The 27,360-nt window shown below is 45.4% G+C and overlaps 1 protein-coding gene across 2 annotated transcripts in view; it reads left to right on the top strand.

Annotated features, from left to right (window-relative positions):
• Positions 1 to 23,942, top strand: part of LRP11 (LDL receptor related protein 11) — a 29,940-nt gene extending 5,998 nt beyond the window's left edge. The window contains exons 3-7 of one of the 2 annotated variants that reach the window (XM_028509845.2): positions 8,494 to 8,635; positions 11,616 to 11,741; positions 12,684 to 12,890; positions 17,418 to 17,513; positions 21,777 to 23,942. In XM_028509845.2, coding sequence (XP_028365646.1) covers positions 8,494 to 8,635; positions 11,616 to 11,741; positions 12,684 to 12,890; positions 17,418 to 17,513; positions 21,777 to 21,931 — 726 coding nt within the window. In that variant the 3' untranslated portion in view covers positions 21,932 to 23,942. The remainder of the gene's footprint in view (positions 1 to 8,493; positions 8,636 to 11,615; positions 11,742 to 12,683; positions 12,891 to 17,417; positions 17,514 to 21,776) is intronic. The other variant, XM_036024887.1, reaches the window with a different exon arrangement.
• The last annotated feature ends 3,418 nt before the right edge of the window (positions 23,943 to 27,360 follow it).

Raw genomic sequence — 27,360 nt, 5'->3', positions numbered from 1 at the left:
TCCATCCAAACCACTTTGGTTAAAGGAAGTAGAAAAACTCTGCATTGGTTTGCCAGGGCTGCCACAAAAAAGAACCACAGACTCTATGGCTTAAACAGATACTGTTTATCTTCTCACAGTTCCGGAGGGGAGAAGTCCACAGGTTCCAATGGGGTTGGCTTCTGTTAAAGCCTCTCTTCTTGGCTTGTAGTTGGCTGCCTTTTCCTTCCTGCGTCTTCACATGATCTTCCCTCTGTGGTGAAACATTGATTTATATTCTCTCAAAACAAAACAAAAAAGAAAACCCAATCACCTAGTCCCTCAAGACTGATTTCCGTGCACTGATTTACTCGATGGTTATGTAGTCTTAGAATGGGGCCAGGCCCCTGTTCAGCCTGGCACCCAGCCTCCCACCCACATAAGAGCCCCTCCTACACATCCCTTCAGGGCTCTCCCACTCACTGCCCAGATACTTCCAGAGACGGACACTCACCACCTCACATCGTGTCCTGTGACGCCTTCAATCAGCTGTAGTCATTAGGCAAACAAGATGTGTTTCCCTGTTACTTCTGTGCATTGGAGCAGAATCTTCTCTTTGGAAAAGCTTTGAATGCATCTTTCTTTTTTAAAAAATTGTTATTGATTGATTTTTTTAAAGGGGGAGGGAAGGAGGAAAGAAAGAGATAGAGGAAAACAAACATTGATTTGTTGTTCAACTTACTCATGCATTCATTGGTTGATTTTTGTATGTGCCCTGACCTGGGATGGAACCCACAACCTTGGCATATCGGGCTGATGCTCCACCCAGCTGAGCTACCTGGCCGGGCACATCTTTCTTTATTCTGAGTGACAGTTGCTTAAGTCTTTGAAAAAATTAATGTCACCACTTGGAATGCTCTCTCGGAACGTAACACCCCCCACTCCTTTCAGATGTCTTCACACGAACTGAGGGCCAGAGCGTCCACCCTCCAGCCTCTGCTGGATTTTCTCAGAGTCATCCATCTGATACCACTAAATCTGACACCACTAATTGAATCCCATATGTCACCTGAAATGTGTGTGTCTTCCTGACACAGATGCCACCTCCTGTGATCCAGACGCCTCCACTTCTACTAGGGAGACTTAATTTACGTAAACTGCTTTAGTGGCTGCGTCACACAGCAGGTCTGCGTGGCATTGCCCATTTGCAGGATTACCTGAAACCTGCTTCGTCTCTTACGGACACCGGTGCCCCGAAGGCATCTCCACCTCGTTTGTGTCATTGAGATGTTGAAGCTGAGGGCAGGACCGTTTATCCTTTTCACATACCAACTTCTGGGTTTTCATCTGCCACAGAAATCATTTGAACTTAGAGGGTCAGCCATCAGACTGACTTATTACCCTTCTGTGCGCCGTGTCAGCTGTGAAACCGTTCTGTCCTCACGGGAATCTCTGAGCCCGAGGTTGATCAGGAAAGGTTCGTGGACACGGCGGTCGCACCCCCGGAGAGCCCCCCAGAGAGGGACGCTGCCTCCTCGTGGGCGCTTCTGGGGCACGTCTGTCTGAGCAGTCACAGGCCGCCCCTGCTACCACCTGGCTTCCCATCGCACTACTGAAAGCTCTGTCCTGTAAACGAAGAATGGCACTTATGAGTGTTAAATAAGGCTAATGATCCAGTATGGTAGTTATGGAGGATATTTATAAAGGAGCAACAAGATTAGGCATTTCTTACAGGCCTTTCGGGCTGACTGCCGGGCCGTCAGGAGGGAAATCTGGACCGATTTCCCAGCCAAGTGCAGAACAGCGATGACAGGTAGACCTGGAGTCACAAAACCACCACCCAGGTGACAGCGTCTGTGGTAGGAGAGACCCTGCAGCCAAACTGTGACTGTCTCACAACGGAGTATACCCACGAGCACCCGCAAAGTAAACTCTCACCCTGCTGTGACTTCGTCATAATAAAGCGTCACTGACTGAGGAGCCACACAGTGGCAGGTGGTTCAGACACACCCGTGATCCTCAGAGCAGCCCCACTAGGAGGTGCCTTCCCATTCTGTAGATGAAATGGCCCTAAAAAGCTGTGAACGACTGAAATGGCAAGAGATTACTATGGAATGTCTGTCAGCAGAATGCTGGCGGTTGTGGGGCAGATTTTTCAGGATGTGCATTTATTAATTCTACAACACAGTAATGCAAGTGATTCTTGCCCATAGAAATGCAAAAAATTTTTCCATATAGAAATGTAGTGTTTCTGACTTGTAGAAAAATGGATTTCAAAGAAGACATTTCAGCACTGGTAGGTATTAATCTATTAATACACTCATTTCCTCACCTGATAGGTACTAATAGCAAACTTGGTTCAGTTTTGCATGTACTGGCAACTTCGTGCCATCATTCCTGACTGCTTATATCCGTTCCGATTCTCCTGTGAATTAGCAGAACACCTTATCGGCTCTCTCTTCAATTAATGAGTTAAAATCATTGATGCATGTTCACCTATGTGTGTGAGATCACGGTTTTCACATTTTGAGAGTCTTCCTGAACAGTAATTAACAGCCTTCAAGGGCCACCCCTCTGGTCCCTGTTTCCTGGGCAGCCTGAGTTCACACTCCACGATTCCCGCCAGGAGAGCTGGACTCTCCAGCCAGGTCACTGTTTTCTGAGAAGGGGCTCCAGCTGACTGCAGTGTGAATGCACTCCCCCCTCCACTGCAACCCCCAAGCTGCAGAGTGGGGCCAGCTGGGAAGGTGCTTGGGGTGGGGGGAAGGGCAGTGACAGCCCAGCATAGTGCGGAGGTTCAGTGGAAGCCCCGTGTTGGATGAACACCCCTCTTCTGAGGCCCTTAGACGATCCCTGAGTCTCGGGGGCTCTCACTGTTCCCTTCCCCCTGAGCACCTGCGGCAGCCCCCCGAAGTCCTCCTCTCTCATCCCCTGTGGTCCCCATCCGCACAGCCTCCTCAGCCCTTCTCTTGTCTCCCGGGGACAGTAGTCAGCCTCCCTTTGCCTTGCAGCAGTTTGGGGCCAGGTTGTAGGGCCGAGCTCGTCACGTCCAAGTGACCCACCCAGGTACTCGGAAACCCACAAAACCCAGTGAGGGCCTCTCCCTAAGAGGAATTAGGCTGCCGCCTTAATGATAACAAGATGTACAGCTAACTGTTTTAGCACCTAGTGCGTGTCCAGCACTGTGCTCGGCCCCTCACGGAGGGACAGCTCGTGTTCCTGGCCTGGTTTCTCCATTTAGGAAGAAAGAAGAGGAGAGAGGATTAGTGAGAACCAGGGGGCCGATGGCTAGATTTTAAAGTTACCTATTTCCTGCTCTGGGAAAAGATACTCTACCCCCCTTAACCGAATGTTAATCTAGAACACATTTCTTAAATGCGAGAAGACATATTTTTTTCTGGTGGCTCATTAGATGACACTGAGTTTCATGATTATTCAACATAATACATTTACATCTCAAGTCAGAATGTAAAATAAGACATTCAGGAACACAACACAGAGTACAAGGATGTTCAGGGAGATTTGGGCTTCATTTGTTTGTGGATCGATTTGCACTAATCAGACGTGGAAAAGTTTCTAACCAAATGATTTTTGAATACCACATGTAGTAGGAGCTTACCAAAACATGGGTGTTGTTTACACCCATAAGTTCATTATTAAATTCAAGCCCATTGTATACTGTCTTGACTGCCCTACATAATTATTTTAAGTAAATAGCTAGAATACCATCTAAATGGGGACATGTTTCAGAGTGAAAGGGTGTGGTGTCAGTAATGACACCAGGCACACAGAGGCAAACTGGGACTTCCCTGAGCAGACAGAAAACCTGATGAAATCCAAGTTTTGTGAGACGGTACAGTCCGAGGTTTCCCGCTCAGCCTCTCTTTCAGACTGCCCTCAACAGATCAAAGGAGTATTTTAAAACTGAACCGGAGAGAAAGGTTTTGGGAAGCAAACTTAAATAGACATAAGAATATTGACTTCTGCCCTACGTGGTTTGGCTCAGTGGATTGCGTGCCGGCCTGGGAACCAAAAGGTCTCTGGTTCAATTCCCAGTCAAGGCTGTGGGCCAGGTCCCCCGTGAGGGACATGCAAGGAGCAACTGATTGATGTGTCTCTTGCACATCCATGTTTCCTTCTCTTTTTCTCCCTCCCATCCCCTCTCTCTAAAAATAAATAAATTAGATCTTAGGAAAAAAAAAAAGAACTTAGGTCCTGCCAGCAATAAGAAGATGAAAGAAGTAAGATTCTTGTTCCAGTTACCCCAGTCAGAGAGGCCAGGAGCGCCCCGGAAGTGCTTTCCTTCACACTGAGCACGGGGAGTGGAGCCTGCACACAGCATGCCCAGGAGGCCGGCTGTTCCTAGATTTCTGTGTCTGTTTTTGCAGGCTGCTAAGAGCTAAGGTCGCCTCTCCCCTCCGATTTGGTGCACCGTTTCTTCGTGCTTCTGACTCTTCTTCCTACTTAAGCAGCTCTGCTTATATCTGAAAGCATTTTACAATTTCGGCATTAAAAAAATAATTCCTCTCTGATTGTGTTGGGTTAGAGGCATGAAAGGGGAATGAGGGCAGAGTTGGAGAAAACTGTAAACACATTCTGAAACAGTAAAACAGAAGTGACATTAGGTTGGGTTGTAGAAGGGAAGAATAAGTCTGTTCTTCCCTCTGTTCTTTACTTCTAGAGGCTTCTAATCCTGGCCAGCTTTAGAAGTAGGCCACTATGTACATGATATGTTTTAAGAGGATTTGACAGAAAAGAGAAAGGCTTTAGTCCAAAACTATTTCTCTTACTGATTCCTGAAATCTCGATATATGCAATTTAATTCTGCCTTAATTACTGCCTTCTCTGGTCCTATTCTTTTGAAAATGATCCTGTTTTGGACAGGTTTATATGAAAAATACTCAACTCTTTATTAACCATTAGAAGCTTTATTCTTTTTCTTAGAATAATGTATGATCATTTTCTACATTGGATTAATTTGAAGATATCCATTCCATAATTTATAGTAAAATTAAAATTATGCAAAAAATACAAATTAAGAAAAAGAAATAATATAAATGCTGCTGATGGTTGTAAAAAATATCTAAATAAAGGACCAAAAAAAATAAATACAGTGTCTACTGATGGTTGTCTTAGGGTGGTTAATTATAATTGGTTTTTCTTTACTGTCTTTTTCAAATAATAATCAGCAATATAACTTCATTTATTTTTACTGAAAAACAAATGGGTATTAAAATGATCTTTTCTTTCTGATCAGCAAATCTGTAAGTAGACGCCTCGACACTGACCAGAGAAATTCCCACTTCTTGAGGAAACTCACTTAACACCTTACCCCGCAATTGAGAAAGACGGTCAGTCAGAGGTCTGTTCTTTGTAAAGATGCTCTAACTGCATTCATCTGACCACGTGTAACAGGAAAGGTCAGGCCGCTGGACTCATTTTGCTTCTCCTTGTGGAACTCTACATCCTATGCGTGACGACAAGCAGACGGAGGGAACCCTGAACTGAAGAGCAGAGTCTAAACGTGTGTGTGTTCGCCTGCAGTGTTCTATCTAGGCGGTAGAGCGCCAGTTCATTTCCTGGCCTCAGGGGACCTGCTCATTGTCTTCTTCCCAATGCCTCTGGCAAGATGTCATGGGGTCACAATAAGGATTATTACGTCAATCAAACCACTTGTAGAGATCTCATCCAGTTTTGCAAGTTAGATTAGTCCAGACACAAGGCAGAAAGCTAGTTGCATTTTGTACCACGCTACCTCCCGAGCTACCACTCGTTTGTACCTGACTTACACCCAATTGCCTTATAGACTTTAGGAGCAACTGTTGGGTGGAAGAATAGTTAGGTATTATTTTGTAGCTAAGTGTATGTACTGGTAAGTGTGTTGCAATAATGGTAACGAATAATATGTGTAGGTGTGTGTGTAACTTAGTGTATATAGATAAACCCAACTGTGGTATCTGATACTAGATCACCTTCTCGGAAGGCGGAGTTGAGTCAGAACAGCAGGCTGGGTGTACAGTGGTGGTTTAGCAGAGGCCAAACATCAAAGGCTCCAGCAGGTCTTGGGCAGAGGTTAGAAGCTCCTTGTTTTACTAAGGTTACAAATTGGGTATGGTGCATATACCTGTGTGTACAAATACGCATATATTTATCCTGACTCCTGACACTTCAGAACTGTTTATAGATACTTTAAATCCTTTTCATTTTTTCTGATGGACTGGTGGAATGTGAAAGAAGAGAGCTTAAATATGACCCTGAGGTTCCAAACCACAGCTCTTGTCTTGTTCTAAACCTTATTCGTCTGACTCTCTGATCATCTCTGCTTGTTCTCAGACCGCCTGCCCCCTTCAACTCGGTGCACCCTTGTCTCTGAGCATCAGTCGCCCACTCCACCCTCTTCTAAAGTGATCTCCTTCTCTCCAGCTTTCTCACGGCTGGCCTTTCAGGTAGCAGTGAGCACTCACAATAGTGACCCGTGTCTGGCCCCCTCTCGGTGCACTTGGGCCTGCAGACAGTGAGACAGTGAGGCAGTGAGCACCGCCTCACACCTCTGTGGAATAAACAGCAGAGGACAGGTGACCTTTTTTGCCAACTCTCCAGCTTAAACCTTTTGCACCGAAAGGGATGGGATAGCTTGTAGACTGTTTTACAAATCGGAGGTCTCAATTCTGCCTGTCTCAGTGAGTGAAAGTCACTTTAATAGTTTCCCTGTCCCCGACTGTAAAAACAGGGCAATGCCATTCAGCTTGAGATGAGAATCGAAGCAAAGGAGAGAGTGGATATATTTAAGCATTTACCATACTAAGCTCTTTTTAGATTAAAAAAATAACTTATGTAATTTCTTTAGGCCCTACATTAAGATTTTTTTACATGGTTATCTCATTTGATCCTCATGAAGCAGGTGCTATTACTTCCATTTTACAGATAAAGACACTGAGATTTATCTTGTTTAAGTGACGTGTACAAGGTCACACAGCTGGTACATGGTAGGGCCGGCACTCCAACCCAGGTCTGCTGGACGCCAGGCTCCACGCCCTTGACCACCTCACCTGCGGTTCTTCCCTGTGGTCACTGGATCACCGGGGTGCCTGTTATGTGCAGACTCCCAGATGCCACTCTCCAGAGCCACTGGCTCAGACGCAGGCTGAGCCAGGAGATCTGCCTGGTGGTGACTGAGCAGCCTGAAGTGTCACAGCCACTGTATCTCCTTATGCTGCCGCCAAATGGTTGTACAGCCTTCTGCTCGTGGGTTTACGGTACTGTCAAGTCCTCTAAGGTTATGTGCAGGGGTCCAAGTCTAGGATTTCATAAATAAAAACAAGCAGGTGAGTTATTTCAAGTCCATCACTGCGTCAGTGTAATAAAATGTATAAGGTCAGAGTTCATTGGTAGAGAATAATTTCCAAAGTAATTCAGTTAAGTGGAAAGGAATCTTATGACAGGTGGGACACGAAACAGTATCATTGGGGAGGCTGAACGAAACAGGGTTTAGATTGAGTATCTAAAAGTGACTCCCAAAATCACACCCCAGAACTGGACCTCAGAAGCTATTGCTCTGGCCGGGACCAGGACGCTGCTTTGTTGTGAGGAGAGCAGAGATTCGGGGTGGTGCCCGGCTTTAGGGAGTGAGCAGACACCCCTGAGGGTGATCAGCAGGGAACAGCTGGGGGACTCGGAGGCAGAACAGAAGCCAGGGAAGCAGGCAGTTCAGGAGACAGGAGTGGCCAACACGGTTAAATACTGGAAGAGGGCCAGTTTTTTTTTTTTTTTTTAAGACAAGGCTAAGAAGCATTGTTGACCTTGATGCTAGGTGACCTTTGCAGGGTCAGTTAGTGAGTTTTCCCAGCACCGTTTCAGGGGGTGGGGTAGACAGTAAGTGGACAAGGACCAAGTGGAAACAGCATGTGCAATGTGGCCAGACAGCCCTTTCAAGAAGTTGAGTTGAAATGGAAAGGAAACCATATGGTGGCTAGAGACGACCTGGGGAGTTTTCTTTGCTGTTGGTTTGTTGTTAGGTCAAGAGAAACTTGAGCAGAGAGGTCAGAGGGCAAGGGGTCAAGGACCAGACGGAGGGTGCAGTGTAAGACAGCTGACAGCTCGTCTAATGACTGCAGGACGGGGTGGCAATGGCACAGATATGGGCACCTTGGAGGTGGAGGGTGGAGCCCTGATCCTAACCACAGCGGAGGTCCTGATTTCCTTCTTGAAGTAGATGAGGTCACCAGCTGAGAAGGAAGGGCTGGTACAGGGCATGGAGCTGCGGAGCGGTACAGGCTTGGGACGGGGGCTGTGAGGACAAGAGAAGCACTGACTGTCAAGGGCCTTATAGCCCAGGTAAAACGGGAAACTGGGGATTCAGAGTCGGGCCAGCCTGCCAAAGTAGCGCTTGATTTAGCGTCCCGCAGCCTCCGACAGGAGGGGAGAGGCAGGTCGTGGGCCGTGGGCAAGGATGACACCGACTTCCAGTCCAGGACGGTGTGGGACGGCACGCGTCACGTCTCCTAACCAAACGTGATGTTTCCCGTTCGGTGGCAGGTACCTGAGTCGGGAACCCTGAAGCTGTCCCACTTACGGGAAGGAACGTACACCTTTCAGCTCACTGTGACGGACACCGCCGCGCAGAGGAGCTCCGACAACGTCTCGGTGACCGTGCTGCCCCTGGCCTTGTCCCCGGGAGGTGAGGAGGAGGCCCTTCCCTCGCATTCTCAGTGGCCGGCGGAGGCCAGACTGCTGAGGAAGGACGGTATCGATCGGCTTTGCACAGTCTAGCACCGCATTCCATGGGGGGAGGTCAGGGGTTGTGGAAGGAGACAGTCTCTGCAAAAAGTGCGATAACGGACGTGGGCTCCGTTAAACAGTGGTCTGGGCAAGGAACGCTGCGGGATGGGGTGGGAGCACCCTTGTGAGCCAGAGGGACCCGTCTTCCCTCGAGTCGGTTTCAAAAAGGGCTTTTCCGGGGAGGACCTCCTTTCAAGCTGGGCGGCCTGTCTGATGTGTGCACTCAGGAGTAGGAAGTACATTGAAGACACGTGAAAATACATGAAGTGCATGCGTCAGTATGAAAGGACTGGTTAAACATTTGTGTGGACCCTTTATGCAGATGCGCGGGTACATTGATAACACAGCTTTCCTTCCTGTCTCGGGGCTCGCGTTCTGCTGCTTGGCATAAACCCATCTCATTTATGTGTGGCTTTCTTTCCCAAACGTCTACATTTCTAAGAGTAGCTTGTCAAGTTAAAAAATCATATGAAACCAGGACCACTGGTGGTACAGATTGTTGCAGAGGGAAGCCCCGCCTTTCACTGGTGGGGAGGGGCTGAGATGTCTCTTCCTGTGCTGGGCGAGCACCGGGGCCATTGGGAAGGTGACACTGGCCCCAGCCAGTCACTCCCCAGCACAGGACAGCAGGGCCGAGAGGGCTGTCCTCCGGGGATGGAGTGCAGGCCTGGGCAGGGACTGAGTGGGGAGCTGGTTCTGGGAGAAAAGTGCTCGCTCTCTCGGGAAGAGGACAGAGAAACCCTGCCTTCCCTGCAGGAGTGAGGGAGGGTGCTGTGCAGAGCCTGGGAGGGGGCAGGGGCCTGTGCTGCGATGCGCCCCACCCCCACCTGTTCTCCCTGGCTTGTTCACTCAGGCCCGGGTTCCAGGCCCCAGAGGTACATTGCGGGTCGTGCATTTCTGGCCTTTCTCCAAAAGGGTGGTAAAATGCATTCACAGTGGCAGGCAGTTATTGGGATCACTTTTGATTACCAAAAGGCCTCTTGAGTATAGGTCTAGTGTATGCAACTCTATATAGGAACTAAAAAAGGATGCTGTACTACTGTCTGCCCTCCAGAGTCACTCACTGGTTAGACTGGAATAACACACAATGAATTAAATAAGACACCGCACTGAGGCGTTGAAAACCAGAGGTGGAGATGAAGAGGTGTTTCTGTCTGTCTATTGCAAGCGTTGGTCTTCTAGGTAATGACCCAGCTGTAATGGTAGCCAAGGGTGGCCGGCCCCTTCCGGGGCGAACAGACAAGCACATACCTCTGCTTACGTGATGACGACTTGGCACAGTTTTGGATATCGGGGCTGCATGGTCTCAGGCTTCGGGGAAAATAATCCGCTCAAAGGGCCAGCCAACAAACACTTCCGGTATGATGTAGATGAGTGGTCTCCCAGTAGGGTCCCCCACAAATGGTGAAGACATTTTAGGGTGGAAAAGAAGACACAGGGATTTATGTTTTATGAATTTTTAATCTTCTTTTCTAAGTTCTCAGTGTATTTTATATTGTGCACAGTATGTTAGCACAGTGGTACATGCATGTTATTTATAGATGGGAGATGTGTGTTCACCAACATGCTATGAATTGGAATGCGTGGTCAAAAGTTTAGAGACCACCCATCCAGAAAGAGATGGACAAATTATAAACACGGATCTATCTCCCAAACTACCAAGGAATGAGTAACACTTCGGTGTATTTAGGAATTTTATGTGTGGACTCAGGGAACGTGAGCAGTGGCCGTGTCCTGCGTGGGGTCCAGAGTCCCCTTCACTCTCCCTCCAGACTCCTTCCCTGCTGATGGAAGCAGAAGCTCCTTTTTAGGCCCAAGTTCTCAGTCACAACTGCGGGCCCCTTGCTTCCTCTTCTTCCTCAGGAGCCTAAATCAATCTGTCTTTTCTCCACCCTCGTCTTCCTCTTGCACTCCTTTGCCGGCCTTTACCTGCCCCCCCCCCCCCCGGTGGACTGTGCAGCCAGGACCTCGCCTGAGCCTGCTCACCACGCTCGGCCACCTGTCTCAGGGGAGTGGCATCAGCGCCACTGCCACCTGTCCTGAGAGAGTTCTCTACTCCATCCCGTCCCTGGGGAGTTACGGGCTCCTCAGGTGCCTCTAGCCTGATCTCTCCCATCTGCATTCCCAGTCTCAGGAAGTCCCACAGCTGTTGCATAGCTGAGTCTAGTAAATTTGGCTTAATCTGGAGTGGGGAATGCCTTTTAAGAAAACGTACGACAGCTTCTATGCATTGCACTGTGCATTAAAAACTCCTAAGAGCTCCAGAAAGGAGACAGTTTCATTATTTAAAGAAAATAAGTTCATACCAGCTAGTGTCTAAAGTTTCTGTTTATTCTTTACTGTACCAAGGGGGCTATGGCAGTCCAATATGAGCTAGATGAGTGGACAAGTAGGGTTCAAGAGTAAAAAGTTAACCCCAGTAAAAAGCATCACTTAGGCAACAAGAATGGAAGACACTGCATGTATAAAACACGGCCAGCCCCCTGAGGGCCGCGCAGGGTGTAGCCGAGGAGATGATGGGGTGAAGGACCGCACCCAGAGGCAGACCCCTGGGTGAGGAGGCCAGGTCAGGAGGGGGCAGGCCGGAGCTGCTGCTTCTCTCCTCCCACCTCACAGGCAGTGTCGGCTTGGAGAGCAGCCCTGCAGTGAAGTCTGTGGTGATTCCTGAGCATTAAGTCAAGGGGGCCAAGAAGAGACACCCCCACCCCCCCTTAAATTTTCCAGAACCTGTTGCTCCAGCTCCGACTACCGGGTGTTTCCTCGGTGTCTGCCTCTCTTTACCCACGTGCATCTCATCTCACGTCTAGTCTCTGTTCGTCTTGACGCGGTGGAAGTCGGCATTCCTGAGCTCCTGTGACTTGAGTCTTGTTTATAAATAGGGTGCTCGCAGGCTTGCTCGCGCTACCACTTCTTCTGTGACGACGGCTGTTGCATCGACATCACACTGGCCTGCGATGGAGTGGAACAGTGTCCGGACGGGTCTGACGAAGCTTTCTGTCACAGCCGTGAGTCAGCGGCGTGGCATCTGGGGACAGGGGGTGTCTGTATTCTCACATGAAATGCAAAGTCAGTATCACTCTTTTTCTGCCCGGTTTTAGGTGAGACTTTATGGGAACAAGCCTTGCCTTAAATTAAGCAGCATTTATTCTGAGTCTCTAGTGATGGTTACCAAGGTCAGATATTCTGTATTGCTGACATTTTTCAGAAATTGTTTTTCATTTTCCAAAAGTTTCTTTACCATCCTAAAAATCCTCTATTAATACAGTCAAGCTTCAGTTCTCAAACATCTTGTTTCTTAAACAAATTGGTTCTCGACCAAGTTGTTCATGGGAAAAAATGTCCTGGTTGTCCAACAGGGTTCTGGGACTCAATTCTCCACCCGACAGCCCTTTCATGCTGACACCTGTAAGATCAGCACATGCCTCTCAGGCCACAAACAAAGGGGATTCGGTTTTTGAACAAGTCGTTTCTCAAACTGTTTTCAGAATGAATTACCGAGGTTCTGCTATATATGCTTTCAGAAAGCTTAATGAGGTAACATTTTGTTTTGGTAAAATTTTTAAAGAAAATTTGTGATACACTAGGGTGTGGCTAAGTGACCTAAAGCAGTCTTATGTCACATACATAAACATGCAGCATAAGGAAGAGGAAAAGCTGCAGAAAGTTCCCGAACTGCTGGTTTGAGGAAGGATGATGACTCTCACAGCCTCAGGTTTAAACGTTTCATCTCTGTCAGTTTATGTGTGACAGTTAGAAAGTGAATCATTGGGAGAGGAGGCATCCCTTGAAAGCAAGGGAGAGAAGTTTTCATGGGGGCTCTGACATGTCTTAAATGCATAGGTGATTATTCCCCAGTACCCATGATTTCAACTCTACTGCAGATTTAGTGGTTTCCCTTAAGGTTCAGAAAAGGAAGCCAGCAACTAACTAACTCTCCTTCGCTTCAGTGAGCCTGGAGCAGAAGGCCGAGACTCACATAGCGACTTCCCCGCCTAGAACGACAGGACCAAGCAAAGATGCAGCAGCCGCCTTCTTGCTGGAGAAGTCTCAGAAAGCCACGGCCCCAAACAGGCCACCTGCATCATCGGACACGGAGAAGAGGGATCGTTCCACCTTTCGGGGACCAAAGATTCAAACGGACCCCGTGATGCCAGGTAAGGACTTGAGACAGGTTCTCCACAAAGAGCCTCATTTTCTGTAACGACACTGGCTGAAAACTAAGGTTATATTTGAAGAGTGTTAAGGAAATATCTCAAAAGGAAGAAGAGTTAAAATGAAGAATTCAGCCAAAAGAAAAAAAACACCTGACATTTGCTCTGATTATTTATAGTCAGAAACACTTACTAAATGCTTTCTTACATTCATAACTAGATGCACAATCCAGAGGTATCACTATGTTTATTTCTAAATAATTTAGAGTTAGAAAGTTTTTTATTTTTAATCCTCATGGGAAGGCATGCTTACTGATTTTAGACAGAGTGGAAGGGAGGGAAAGAGAGAGGGAGAGAAACGTTGATGTCAGAGAGAAGCATCGATACTCTGCCTTTCATACACGCCCCAACTGGGCACGGCACCCACACGGGCCAGGCATCTGCCCTGACCCGGCGTCAAACCCACGACCCTTCAGTTTACAGGATGATGCTCCAACCAAATGAGCCACACTGACCAGGGCTAGAGCTTAAAGTTTTACCAACTATGTTAAGGAAACTAATGCCCTAAGTGTTAAATTTTAGATTATTTTGAGATAAAGCAGTGTAACCCCTATGTATTCACATGTAAATCCTCTTCACACTAAGTGAATGAAAATATTATGTTGAAATGGTTGCATGTGCTAATAATTCAGAATTATGCTTTCAATTTAACTAAATCCGTAATTTATAGTTTAATAAGGCCAGTAATACTTTTAAAAGCATTCACACTGCTGAAGCATTGCAAGCTTATATCATTCTAAATTTCTTTTTTACACATTTATAGCTGCATGATTGTATGACATATGAAAAAGAAATATAGATGATCACAGTTATGTGTGCTTTTGCAAATATTTTCAGTACTCAAACTCTGTATACATTCAACTGAAGTAATTTGTCACTATTTTAAAGACTTATGAAAAGTTTTTGTCTATTGCAGAAGATAGAGAGGATACAAATAAAAAGAAAATAACTTAAAATATGACCCTTTATTGAAAACAAATTTTAATGTCTTGGTATATTTTCTTACAATATTTTGCTTATCCACTTTGTAGATTTTAAGTGCCTTCATATAAATATGTTTGCAAAAATTCCATTCTGGACTTTTCTTTTTGACAGTTGAGGTTAAATGCTCTTGGGAAGCTTGCTTTGCTCAATTCCTTGTGGGTCCTCCCACCTAATGGTCAAGTTCAGTACTGCAGCCCTGCCTTGGGATTTTAGTCCATTTTCTCTTTATGGAGTGAACAGCCACCTAAGAAACTGAGTCTGGGCAGGCCAGGCGTTTTTGGCAGGAGGCATGAAGAGCTGATGGAGAGAACTGAGCTTTCAGAGGCCAGGGTGGATCTACTCCTCCTGTGTCCCTGTGGTACAGAGGCCCACGTGGGCGTGAATGAATTCACAGCAGGCAGGGTGGAGACCCAAGGCCAGGTCTTCTGAATTAGGTTCCAGCCTCAGCTCTGCCTTTGGAACCTTGAGACACAAGTTGCTTCCTGTCTCCAGACCTCAGTTTGCTCACAGTTCACACAGGATGTCAAGCAGATGACCTGTGGCCCCATGCAGCACTGAGTCTGTTTCAGGGATGCTAAGTAGCCTGGGTTCATGCAGCACTCCATCAGCCCTAATTTGTGCTGGGTGCTGCTCAGAGATCCTGTCACCTGAAAGGGACCAGGGCTGAGGCAGGTCTGACCCAGCACGGTCTGGAGTGTGTGGGTTCTTGACTTTGTGCCAGGAAGATTTCCCAACATGAGTCCAGATGACTTGGAGAGTACATTTATTAAAGCTGGGGACAGTGAAACAAAGGAAGGGCTGCAGATAGAAGAGGCAAGCTCACAGCAACAGCAGTGAGCCCAGCCTAGACTGGGCTGCCTTGTCGCAGGAAGGAGGTCACAGTAACAGGAGTGAGCCACCCGGGGCTGTGTGGGCTCAGGAAGGGAAGTTACAGAGGCGAAGGGACACAGGCTCAGGGGGTTAGCCCGGAATGAGCTGCCACTGCCCACTGCTCCCCCAGTTGCAGGTTTTGTGGGGACCCTTAGAGCTTAGGAGAAAGCAAGCAAAAGTAAACACCTGAGAAAAGGCAGCAGGGAGGGGTGTGGGTGTGCTCAAGGAGGAGCACAGACTGGGCCCTTTTCCTTAAGAGTTTCTACCTGTATTCTGAAAGGGGGAGTCTTAGGGGAAGTCTCAGGGGAAGGTCTCAGCAGAACACTGAACAGCTTTCTGGGTGTGTCCTTTCACATGCTGATGCCTCAGAATGAGTGGGCAGGGCAATTTGGGCTCACTCTCTGGTCAGCTTCAGGGTTTACTATTTTTCTCTTGTGTTTATTTGGATCTAATTGGACTTGCTGTGATTTATTCCCAACTTTTTCTGTTGTGGGGTTTGGCTGGCACTAATGGCGCCATCGGGGTCTCTGTTCTCTCTCTCCCTGAGCAGGGTGATGTAAGCTACTCGCTCTCTTGTTGGGGCGGAGCGGTGTCAACCATCTGCTCCCAAGTGGCCTTGGTTAGGGAACACAAGAGCTTGTGGTTTATTAGCAGGCTCTTCACTGCTTGGCCTGGTTGAACTGTTTTCTCAGCCCCCTTCATTCCACTTGCCCAGTAATCTCCTAGCTTCCTACGCTCCTGTCCAACCCCAGTGCTGGCTCCTGGGGAGTGAGGACCCAGCCTCAGAATCATCTTGAAAATAACCCACCAGGCTGCCACCACCAGGCGTGGGAGTTGACACCCAACTTGAAATATATTTGCATCTCAGACAGCGATATTCAGGCCTTGACTTGGGCTATGAAGATGTGAGGAATGGAGTTTCAGAGATGCAGACAGATTAGATATCCAGTTATTTATCATATATATTTTTTTCCTAATTGTTAAAGTGATACGTATGTACTGTAGAAAATGTCTCGGAGATACAGGAAAAAATTTAAATCATCTAGCAAAACTCACTGTAAACATTTTGTTGCATTTTCTTTTGATTACTTTGATTTATATACATATGCACACACACTTATTTACTTTTAACAAAATTAGGATATTTGCACAACTTTCAGTTTTCTTATGAGCGTTTTTATGTTATTAAACGTTCATCAAAAACACAGTGTTTGGTCCTGGCCAGGCAGCTCCATTGGTTCGCGCACTGTCCCCATGCCCCCAGGTCGTGGGTTCAGCAGGGCGCAGGGAAGCGTCAGCCAGTGAGTGCAACCGTGCACACAGCAACAAATTGATGTTTTCTCTTTCTTTCTCTTCCCAACGTCAGTCAATCCATAATTTTTTTAAAAAAAACCCGTAATGTTTGAAAATGCAGGGTAAAGAAGGTGGGAAGAGCAGAACGTTGAAAGTGTTAGAAAGGGCCTCCACAGCACGTGACTTTCCTTTCCCGGCAGCCGTCTCCCCTCCCCCTCTGTGGTCCCTGAGACCACCAGGCAGGAAGCCCCAGCTTCCAGTTTCAAGGGAGCTGGAACGATGTTACGCCCTGCGGAGCGCGGACTGAAAACTGCATTACCGGTCCTGACCCATGCCCGAGTTTCATAAGGCTCATCAGCCAGCACAAGAAATATGGATGCGTTCCATTTTCTGCTGCCTCCTTCCCCTGCAGACACGTTTTGAGGGTAAAAAGCCTTCACTCATTTTAGACGTGCTGAAGAGATAATAATATTAATACTCGGGATGTGGTACAGAAAGCAGTGAGAGGCAGCTTTTCATCTATCACACTGGCAGAGGTGAGAAAGTATAATAATGCTTAGAAGAGTACAGAGAAGCAAGTCTCATGCACTTCTGGTGGGATTAACTTGACAGTTTTCCATTACCCAGTTGATTTGTGGTCCTCAGTAAATTCATGTATACTTATTTTTCGGTACAAATCACCAGATACGTTTACATAGGAGGTTCACAGTGTTATTTCAGTGGCGGGCGCCACGCACACTCTGTTGGTGCCGTGTGGGTAATGAAGGGTGGATCACACCCGGCCGTGCGGCCCACTTGCTGCGCTAGCGAACCTGGGCCAGGGCCGCGCCTCTCTGAGTCTGAGCAGAAAAGCCAGAGCGGGGTCAAGGGGAGAAAGGGAAAGAAATAGTTTGTCTCTGTGCCTTGTGCATGCTCTTTGTTCGTTTTTTTATGAAGAAAAGTTTCTGCACTGTCTCCGCTTTCCATTGTGTTCAGAGACCACCCTTGACTTTCCTAGCCTTCCTTCCCTTCTTCTCTGGGCTGGGGGCGGGGAGCGCGGGGGAGGGGGGCGTGGCTTTCTACTACCCACACACTCTGCTTTATAAATGGGTCACATTGAATGTTATCTAGTTGGTAATATCAAACGTAGGCCTATGTTTGGTACCAATGTCTGGTACTACCTTTCAATATCAAACTTACGAGCATTTTAATGTTCATAAACATGATATCCTTGAAGTCCTTTCTTTAAGTCCATCTTAAAAAAATAAATATGGTTGTATTTTCATGTCTGTTTCCTAAAGTTTCTACTGTACCTTCAGTATGTGTTCTGCTCATTTTCCACAGATAGCGGTTCCTCAGGGAAGAGCAGAAAAGAGGAAAATGACGTTTTTGGGTCAAAGAGCAACCGAGGAGGAGCGGAACACCCAGCCCCAGAAATAGGTGAGTCTGTACCTTGGAATTGCATTGTGGAGCACAAGGAGTTGCAGAATCACGTACCCTCTAGTTGAGGATGTTAGATAAGGCTTCGGCAGTTCATGACAAGAGCAGTGACCTGGGGATCAGAACTGTATTCTCTTAGGTAAGTGCCTTAGATTTGAGAGGCGTTCAAAAACAAAAGGGACAGTGCTTGCTGGGAGCACTGATGGGAGATGGCACAGAACACTGGTTTCTTAGAGCTCATAGCCAGGATTATCACACAATGACATATGTTCTTCCGCCTGCTAAAAGAGGAGGTGATACAAATGCTTGCAAATCATAAGAGGGAGGGATAGCTTGTGGAGGGCTTAAAAGAAAAGGAACTGTATTCTTATCTCTACATCAAGCTTCACCTTCAGCCCTTACACTCATCACCTCGCTTCCTCTTTGATTAGTGGTCCCTTCCAGGCATGACATTCTGTGAAGAGTCATTTCATGGCGTCGTGGTTAAGAACATGGGCTCTTGAATCAGATGCTACAGTTCAGATCCTTGCTCCACCACTAAACTATCACTTTGGGCAGGTTGTCTTACCTGCCTGGATCCCGGTTTCCTCTTTAGTGGGATGGGGGTAATAACTGCACGTGCCCCACAGAGCTGTTAGGGAGAATAAATGGGGCACTGGCTCAAAAGCATTCAGCACGATGCTTGGCTCGTGCAGTGAACTATCAGAGTAAAGGGCCTGAGTGCCCTGTCCTCTCTCCCCATGTCTAGTGGCAGGGACGGAAGGCAACAGGGCAGGGAGACTGCGGGAGGTGGAGGGAATATTTAGTAAGCGGAAGAAAGGTATCCTAGTTCCATAATTTTGGTTGTTTTTAACTAGAAAGAAAACACTCTGCATAATCCTATGGAGAGTCAGGTTTTAGTCCTAAATCCCGAAAACAAAATAGTTAAAACCTTTAGGGAACAAAATATGATTCTTGAGTTATAGATCTAAATTAAGAAAACTTTCTTTTTACCTTCGTGTTCTTTGTAATATCTGGACAATATAATTTCAAACAATAGATGGCTAAAGTACCCCAGAAATCAAACACCTGGATGCTGCCTGGTCTGCTGTCCTGCCGGCCTTACCTCGTCCCAAGACGTCTCGGTCACGTGAACAGAGTACCCAGTTCGCCCACTTGGTCGTTTCTGAGAAAACTGTCATGATGTGGTTTTAAAGTGTTTAGAAAATTTTAAATCTCAAATTACCCAAACTAAAAAACATGAAGGAGTACATAAAAGCTAAGAATAATTTTTAGTATTCTAGCAAGTACTTCGTGGGAGATTTCATTTTCCTTGTCAGCAGAGCATTAAACAGGAATTAGATTTGCCAGTTCAGAAAATCTCCGTCGTATGTCTGTCTGTTTTATGGTTACCCTGAAGCCTAACTCCGGTGCCCATCCTTGAATAAGTCACACACATGCAGAAGGGCAGCCCGTAACCATTTTCCTGCCCTGGGCAAGCAGGGGATGACGACCCCGGTCTGTCTTTTGCCCCATCCCTCCGCGGCTAGTGCAGGAAGATGCAGGGGGCATGGGCACCCTTACGGCCCTTAGCCATTTCAGAACCGCCTTGCCCGGGGTGGCCATTTGGAAACTCTACAGCCAAAGCCCAGCGTGTTGACCTGGAGAAATTCTGCAGTGATTCCTGAGTCCTCCGGAAGGGCTGGTGTGTGTGGGCTGTCTGAGGCAGCTCTAGACTGCTGGTCTGTCACAGACCTTTACCTTCCACACTTCTCTATGGGAATCCCAGCCTCACCCAGAACTTTGTTCGACACCCAGCAGTCAGTACGCATCGTCCACGCCCCCTCTTCCTGTGTCCAGAGACTTCCAGACGGAATCTTCTTGGGGGACTTCACCTGGGGTTGTACAAATACACCGGTAGTTGAAATGCCATTAGTATGTACTCGGCCCCAGGTCCTCTTGTCTTGAAGGGGAGGCCACTCTACCTGGAAGCAGTTTAAAACCCAAAAGTCAAGCTCTCGGGAGTGAACTTCCTCAGTGACCTGCCCCCAGACGTAAGCCCTTGTCTGTTTGCACCGACCCTCTTCCCCGTCCTCCAGGACTAAAGGAACAGCTGTCCCCTCTCCGAAGGTCAGCCTCTCCCCCAACCTTGGTGTAGCCCCCATCTTCTCCGGTGCACCGCTCCATCGTTTAGTAACTGTCCTATGTTTTTCATCTGTTTCTCTAGTGGCTCATTCCCCCAGCAGCTGCAGACACATCCAGATCTCCCTCCATACACTGGTGTCCCTCAGTCTCCCATCTCCCTATAAATGAACTTCCGGTTGCCAAGTCTAGTGGCCTCCCCAGACCTCTCCTTAGCATGTCGCTCAGCTGAGCACTCTTCTCTTGAAATAGTCTCTTCCGTCTGCTTCCAAGACTCTTCTCTCTTGGTTGCCCTACCATTTCTCTGGCTTTTTTCTTTCTTCTTGGTTCTCTCCTTTCCCTGCCTTCTTAAATGCTGGTGTTCCTTCAGAACTTGTCCCTGGCCTGTCTTCCTTTCTCTCTGGCGACCTCACCCACCTTCATGGCTGCAATAACCACCCAGATGCTAAGGGCTCCCACATATTTAGGCCCAAATAATCCATGAGCCTAATTTCTATTAGAAATTCCACCTGGATCACCTCTAGGATCCCAATTTGAAAAGGTCAAAAAATAAACTTCTCTCTCCCACCCACCCAAAAACCTCCATTACATCCAGATCACTCGAGCAAAACCCAGTGAACCAGATGCACGGAGCACACCTCTTACACCTACACTTCGTGAGCACTGAAGGGCTGTGGCGATAAGGCACAAGGGCAGAGCGGACGATCTTTAGCATCTGCTTATTCTCTGTGATTACCAGCACTCAGCTCAGGGCCAGGCTGCTCATTAATGCAGAAGGAATGAGTAAATGAATGAGAGAGAATGTCACACAATAGGCTTATGCATTGGAGACTTTTGCCCCTCCAGTTCCACCAGTTGGCAAAACCCTTGCAGCTAAAAATAGCTCTTACTGTCTCGTCTGCAAGACTGGCTGACCACAGAGTAGGTCAGACTGAAAATAGAGCCTCCTGAACTTGGTAGGCCTGGTCTGGTGTTTTACAGGTTTGACTTTTAGATTCCACATGTAAGTGATACACATTAACAATGGTCTTTCTGTCTCTGACTCAGCTGGTAAATAAGCCACAGGGAGCTAATGCACAGTATAATGAATATAAATAATATTGTACTACAACATAATGATGTAATGTGATGAATATTGCTTCACAATTATATTACAGTATATAAATGTATCAAAGTAGCAGGCTGTAGACCTCAAATTTGTAAAATATAACCTATCAATTGCCCTGGCCAGGCGGCTCAGTTGGTTGGAGCATCATCCTGTACACCAGAAGGTTGTGGGTTCAGTCCCCAGTTGGGCACGCAGGGGAGACAACCGACCGATGTTTCTCACATCAGTGTTCCTCTCCCCCTCTCTCTCTCAAAATCGGTGAATATGCCCTCAGGTGAGGAGTAAAAAGAAAAAAATGTAACATCAAGTTTATCAGATTTTTTCTTAAGACTGAACCACCCTGTTCCTTCCAGACCCCTGCAAGCCTCTAAAGGCCGCTCCTAGTCTGGGCGTGCAGAGCAGCCCACGAAGCACCCTGCGAAGGAGAAGCAGATTTCCCCCCTCAGCTGCCCGGAGCCCAAGCTGCACCAGCATGTTTTGAAGCTGGTTTTCAGCTAACATGCTCTACCGGCTGGAAGTAGGTTCCCTGAATTTAGAAAGGGAAATAAAATGTTAAAGCACCAACTAGAACGATAAATCAGGAGTTAGTCCACATTTACCTTAAGAGACCATGGCCATGTGTAACCTGTGGTAAGTGTAACCTTTGACTACAATGAAAAAGTGTCCCGTGATCGCAGTGTCTTTACAGCTGTCTGTTTACAGGACGTCTGTTACAGGGGGCAGAAGGGCAACCTGACTGCAACAGGTGTACCCATGGGTGCCATCTGTACATTCTGGTGGAACCTGGTGGAGAATGTGATTTCAGAAAGTCTGGGTTTGAGACCGAGGCCCGCCATTTACTAGCTACGTGCTCTCAGGCCAGCTACTTAACCTCCCGGCACCTCAGTTAACCTGCAAAATGGTGGTAACACAGGGATCTCCTTCAGTGAGGTCTTCAGATTTAATGACACAGAGCGTGCAGAATGCTTATCAATGGAAAATCGTAGCTGTTACTGTTCCTAATCACCTGCCCCTTCCCTCCCACCTGTTCACAGGTGCAGTGCTGCCCCTGACCCTGGGTTTGGCCATCACTGTGTTGCTGCTTCTCATGGTCGCTTGCCGCCTGCGCCTGGTGAAACAGAAACTTAAAAAAGCCCGGCCCATCACATCTGAGGAATCTGACTACCTCATCAATGGGATGTATCTCTGATGAGTATGGCTTCAGTAGCTGGGACAGGGACATGTTTCACTTATAATCAATATATATTATATATTGGGTTTTGGATATTTAGAACTTGTTTTTAACTGGGCTAAGGAAGGCACAGAAAACCCAGAAGATTCTATAAGCTCCAAACCTATGCTCTTATTTATTGTAGAAAGATTTTCCTTGGGAAGTATGTGAACTATTTAAATTTAGAGTCGTCCATGTGGTTAAAGACTTTTACAAATCGAATTCTGATTTACATGAGCTGTTCTGGAAAACAGCAATTTGTAGTTAGCCACAGCAGAAAATTTAGTATCTCAAGGGGTGGCCTTAGGATAGCAATGTTAATGCTCTTTATTTGTTAGAAGGCAGCCATGGACCCCTGGCCACCCTGTACCCCCTCGTGCCCAGCTCCCCCGTGTTCTGTGGCCCCCCCCAGTCCTCACTTCAAGCTTCCATAGCTCTCCCTTCTCTTCGCCCCTCCAAAACCTGTTTCTGAGAATGATTCTCCAGTGAGTTCATACCTTCCATGAGATGTTACCTCTGGTGATCAGTGATGATCAGTGATGACTCGCAGAAGGTGAGCGAACGTGCATGCTTCCCAACCTCTGACATGCCATGTGAGTGGCTGCCTCACTAGGCTGCCCTTTGGGAGAAAAAGCTCAGACTGAATTATAAATAGCTCTAACATGGTCATGAAGTGATGCGGGAAATCAAGGTGGAAGCAGAGAGGCTGGCAGGTCAATAATTTTAACAGAACCTTAGCTGAGGGCAGAGTGAGCAAAGACTATTAATACTTTCTTGAACCCACTCCACACTGCTTGATGGTCCAGAACACAGCAGCTCATTCTCACGGGCACCAGTTTTCAACAGTAGTCTGTGTCGCTGGGAGAGGAAAATGCTTTTAAATTGAAAAGCAGGACATTGAGTGGATTTCATTGAGTGGATTGCTTATGTAAAAATGCTGCATATGTACGTATCAGCAGGTTCTTTCATCCAGTGGAATCAACCATTTTTCCCATTATTTACATGCTACAAAATATTATAACGTGCAATCAGCTAATGCCAGGCTTATATATTCTCAGAGCATAAAGCAGTTTTGCACAAATTCGTCTTTACAGAAAACTGGTATCTAGCTGAGCATCTGTTTCTTTTAATTTGTAGGATTTTAAAGGCAAATTATTTCCATAATCACCTAATACCAGAATGATACATTTTCTAGAAATTCTTCTTCTGAATGGACGATACAAAGCGGTGTGTGTCTGCAGCCACAGGCTGTCCTATTTACATAATCAGGGGTTCATTCGTTTGCACCTTAAGTGGCAAATCTTTTTTAAAATTCTTGAAAATACTCTAGGAGACATTATTTTCAGACTGAACCTCAGATCGGTTGTTTCTTTAGCAGAAAGATTAATTTGAGTTGGAGATATAACCAAATACATTAACAAACAGAAAATTCTAGAAAAACAGAGAAATTATTTTTATTTCCTAAAAAATGCAAGCATTTTGTTGAAAGTCTAGAATTGAGCAAAGATTCACATTTCTCCCCAAGGGCAGTTAGAGAAGTGGCGGTGCCAGTGAACCCCGATATCTGTCCTTGCTGTGTGAGCCCTGCCCTGTGTCTCCGACAGCCGTACCCAGTAAAACAGAAACTGTCGAGGCGTGTCTTTCAGCACATCTTTTATAATGAAGAAACGAAACACAATTTAGTATCGCCACCATGTTGAAATACTTCAGATGTCCCATGTACAACAGTCCAAATAAACTATTTTATTCGTAAGCCTTTACAACTCTTTAATATAATCATAAGTTCCCAGTATTTACTGAGCTGTACTATCTGCCTGAATTTAGTCATACCAACTGTATTTTACAAAGAGGGAAATGAAGAGTTAGAAAAGCAGAATTAAGATCTTCAAAATATTTACATTGTATTTGGCACTTTTTAAAGTCAACTTACCTGTTGATTTTGTGATTAAAGGAGTTCTGCAACTAAGACAATTAGAAATGATTTTAAAGGACAAGTTGTCCACAGTTTGTCTCTGCACCATGTCCCTGTGTTTCACTTCTCTTTCCCTGGGGAAAGGCTCACCAAAACCATCTTTCTGAAAACGTAAAACTTTTTCCCTTCAGTTCTCAGTACAAGCAGACTATAGCTACCACCTCTGTCTTCCCACAAGCATTTTAATGTTTCAAGTCACCCGAGTTTCAAACATGTTCTCTTCCATAGGAAACAACATAATTCTTTCACCTTTCTCTCACTGACTGTCAAACTATGTGATATGCTGCACCATTCCCTCTCACAGCAACCCACACCTGCTTTCAGTCACTGGTGGCCGCGCACGTGCACTTTACCCTGTGTTCCCATGACGTGAACAGAGAAGTGCCTCCTTCGACTTGTGCCTCGGTTTCGCTGTCCAAGGCAGGGCTTGCAAATGAATTACCTGGGTCTCACCTGTATAAACGCGTACTGCAGTGCAGTGTACCCCAGAACACAGGCCCCAGCCTCTTCCCCACACGTCCCGTCTTCTTCACATGTTGATGATGTGTCTGCCACGTAAGCATCTGAGCCTGAGATTCTGTAATTTGGGGTCACTATTAAATTATATTGTCCCCAAACAAGTTGTTTTGGTTTCTGCTTCTTTGGGGATTATGCTGCTTCACCATCAGAATTACTCCAATTGTTTTCTGGACTCTAGGTTTTCTACAGTTGTTGGCATTAAAATTGAATGAGAATTTCTAACAAAAAAGCTGCCCAGGCCACATTTAAAAAGGGAAAAGCTTAGTTTCCAGTTTGCTGTTCACAAATGTTCTCATCTCTCTGGCTCTTCCAGAACTGTGTTGCTGCCTGATCCTTGAAGGTACTGGCCCCACTTCCCAGCGCTTTTGCCCTACTTGATTCTAGTATTCTAAAGATGAATGCATTTTCCTGGTATAGCTACTTTAATAGCGAACACTTATAGATTCTTTGGCTAAATATGAAACCATCAAGGAAAAAATAAGGTTAGACACCCCAAAGCTTAAATGCATTCAGGAATGGATTGAATGACCAGAATTGAACCTTCTCCTACATTTGCTTTATTTAGGTCTAACTACGTCTTCCTTCCTACTTATTTTAACTCTCCAGTCACATCAGTTTTTAATCTTGTGTGCCACCACACTATAAAATGGAAATGTATCAACTTAAAATATCACTCGGCTTAAATATATTTTTATAGTCATTTCAAAACTTAGGAGACTTCTCAAAACAAATATGAATACAAAAAGTATTTTAACTTTTACAAAAAAGCTTAAAAGAAAATTGTGTTGAGTATATGGACTTTTAAAAAAAAGTTCTCTCTCCAAAAATAGTCATCAAAACGCCATCTTTAAATGACACATTACATCAGGTGGATTTGATATTTTCAGAGGATTATACCCCCAAACTACAGGATATACTTTTTTTTCAAGTCCACATGGAACATTTTCAAGGACAGACCATATGTTAGGCCATAAAAGAAGCCTCCATAAATTTAAGACTGAAATAATTTGAGCGTCTTCTCTGACTACATTGGTATGAAACCAGAAATCAAGTACAAGAAAAAATGAAAACACAAACATAAGGAGTCTAAATAACATGTTCCTAAACAGTGAATGGGTTAACAACAAGATCAAGGGAGTAATCCAAAGATAACTTGAGATGAATGAAAATAACACAACCACCAAAAATCTTGAGAGCAGTCCTAAGAGAGAAATCCATAGCAATACTGGCCTGCCTCAAGAAACAAGGAAAAGCTCAAATTAACAGTCTACACCTAAAGGAACTAGAAAAAAAACAATAAAGTCCAAAATGAGTAGACGGAAGAAAATACTAAAGATCACAGCAGGAATAAATGAAATAAGAGTCTCAAAAAACAATACAAAAGACCAATGAAGCCAAGATCTACTTCTTTGAGAAGATAAACTTAAGAGTAATAAACCTTTAATCAAACTCATCAAGAAAAAAAGTATAAATAAATAAAATCCTAGAAAATATAAGCTCCCAGGACTGAATCAAGAGGAAACAGAAAATCTGAACAGACCAATTACAAACAACAAAATTGAGGCAATAACCAAAAAACTCCTAATAAAATCTGTAACTGAATGGCTTCGCAGGTGAATTTTACCAAACATTAAAAGAATTAATACCTATCCTCAAACCATTCCAAAAAATTCAAGAGGAGGGAAGACTCTCAAGCTCATTTTATGAGAATAGTATCCTGATTGAAAAACCAGGTAAAGACATTACAAAGAAAGAAAATTATAGGCCAACATCCCTAATGTAGATATATGCAAAAATCCTCAACAAAATACTAGCAAACCAAATTCAGCAATACATTAAAAAGATCATACACCATGATCAAGTGGGATTTATTCCCAGGATGCAAGGATGGTTGAACATCTGCAAATCAATTAATGTGGCACACTGCATAAACAAAGGGTAGGATAAAAATCTTATGACCATATCAATAGATGCAGGAAAGCATTTGACAAACTCCAGCACCTATTTATGATAAAAACTCTTAGCAAAGCGGGAACAGAGGGAACACATCTCAACATAATAAAAGCTACATACAACAAATCCACAGATAACATCATACTCAGCAGGGAAAATAGTGTTTTCCTTAATACTGGGGAAAATATGGGATGTCTGCTTTCACCACACTTACTCAGCATAGCACTGGAAGTCCTAGCCTCAGCAATCAGAGAAGAAGTAAAAAGTACCTAAATTGGGAAGAAAGAAGTGAAATTCATTATTTGAAGACATGATACTGTACAGAGAATCCTAATTTCCACCAAAAAGCTACTAGAACTGATAAATGAATTCAGTAAAGTAGCAGGATACAAAATAAACATCCAGAAATCAGTTGCATTATTATATATGTGTAATTAACTATCAGAAAGGGAAACTAAGAAAACAATCCCACCTACAACTGCACCAAAAACCAAAATACCTAGGAATAAATTTAACCAATGAGATAAAAGACCTGTTCTTGAAAAAGCATAAGACCTTGAAGAAAGAAATCGAAGAAGATACTAATAAATGGAAGCATGTACCATGCTCATGGATAAAGAGGATTAATACCATTAAACTGCCCAAAGCAATCTATAGATTCAACACAATTCCTATCAAGATACCAATGGTATTTTTCTCAGAACTAGAACAAATCCAAAAATTTGTATGGGAACACAAAAGACCCTGAATAGCAACAGCAATCTTGAAAAAGAAGAACAAAGTGGAAGGAATCACTCCACCTAATATGAAACTATGTTACAAGGCCATAGTAATGAACAACATGGGTTCTCAGAAGACATGAGTTCTTTTAATGCTATACCAAGCTACTAGAAATTTGTTAACATTTAGCTGAAAACCAGAAGCACCCACCTCTCTAATGAAAAAGTATTAAGGAGCCTTATTT

Source organism: Phyllostomus discolor, chromosome 4, assembly GCF_004126475.2.
Source record: "Phyllostomus discolor isolate MPI-MPIP mPhyDis1 chromosome 4, mPhyDis1.pri.v3, whole genome shotgun sequence".
In the NCBI taxonomy this organism is placed as follows: domain Eukaryota; kingdom Metazoa; phylum Chordata; class Mammalia; order Chiroptera; family Phyllostomidae; genus Phyllostomus; species Phyllostomus discolor.
Note: the sequence above shows the minus strand (reverse complement) of the source record. Positions and strands in the feature narration are given on the sequence as shown.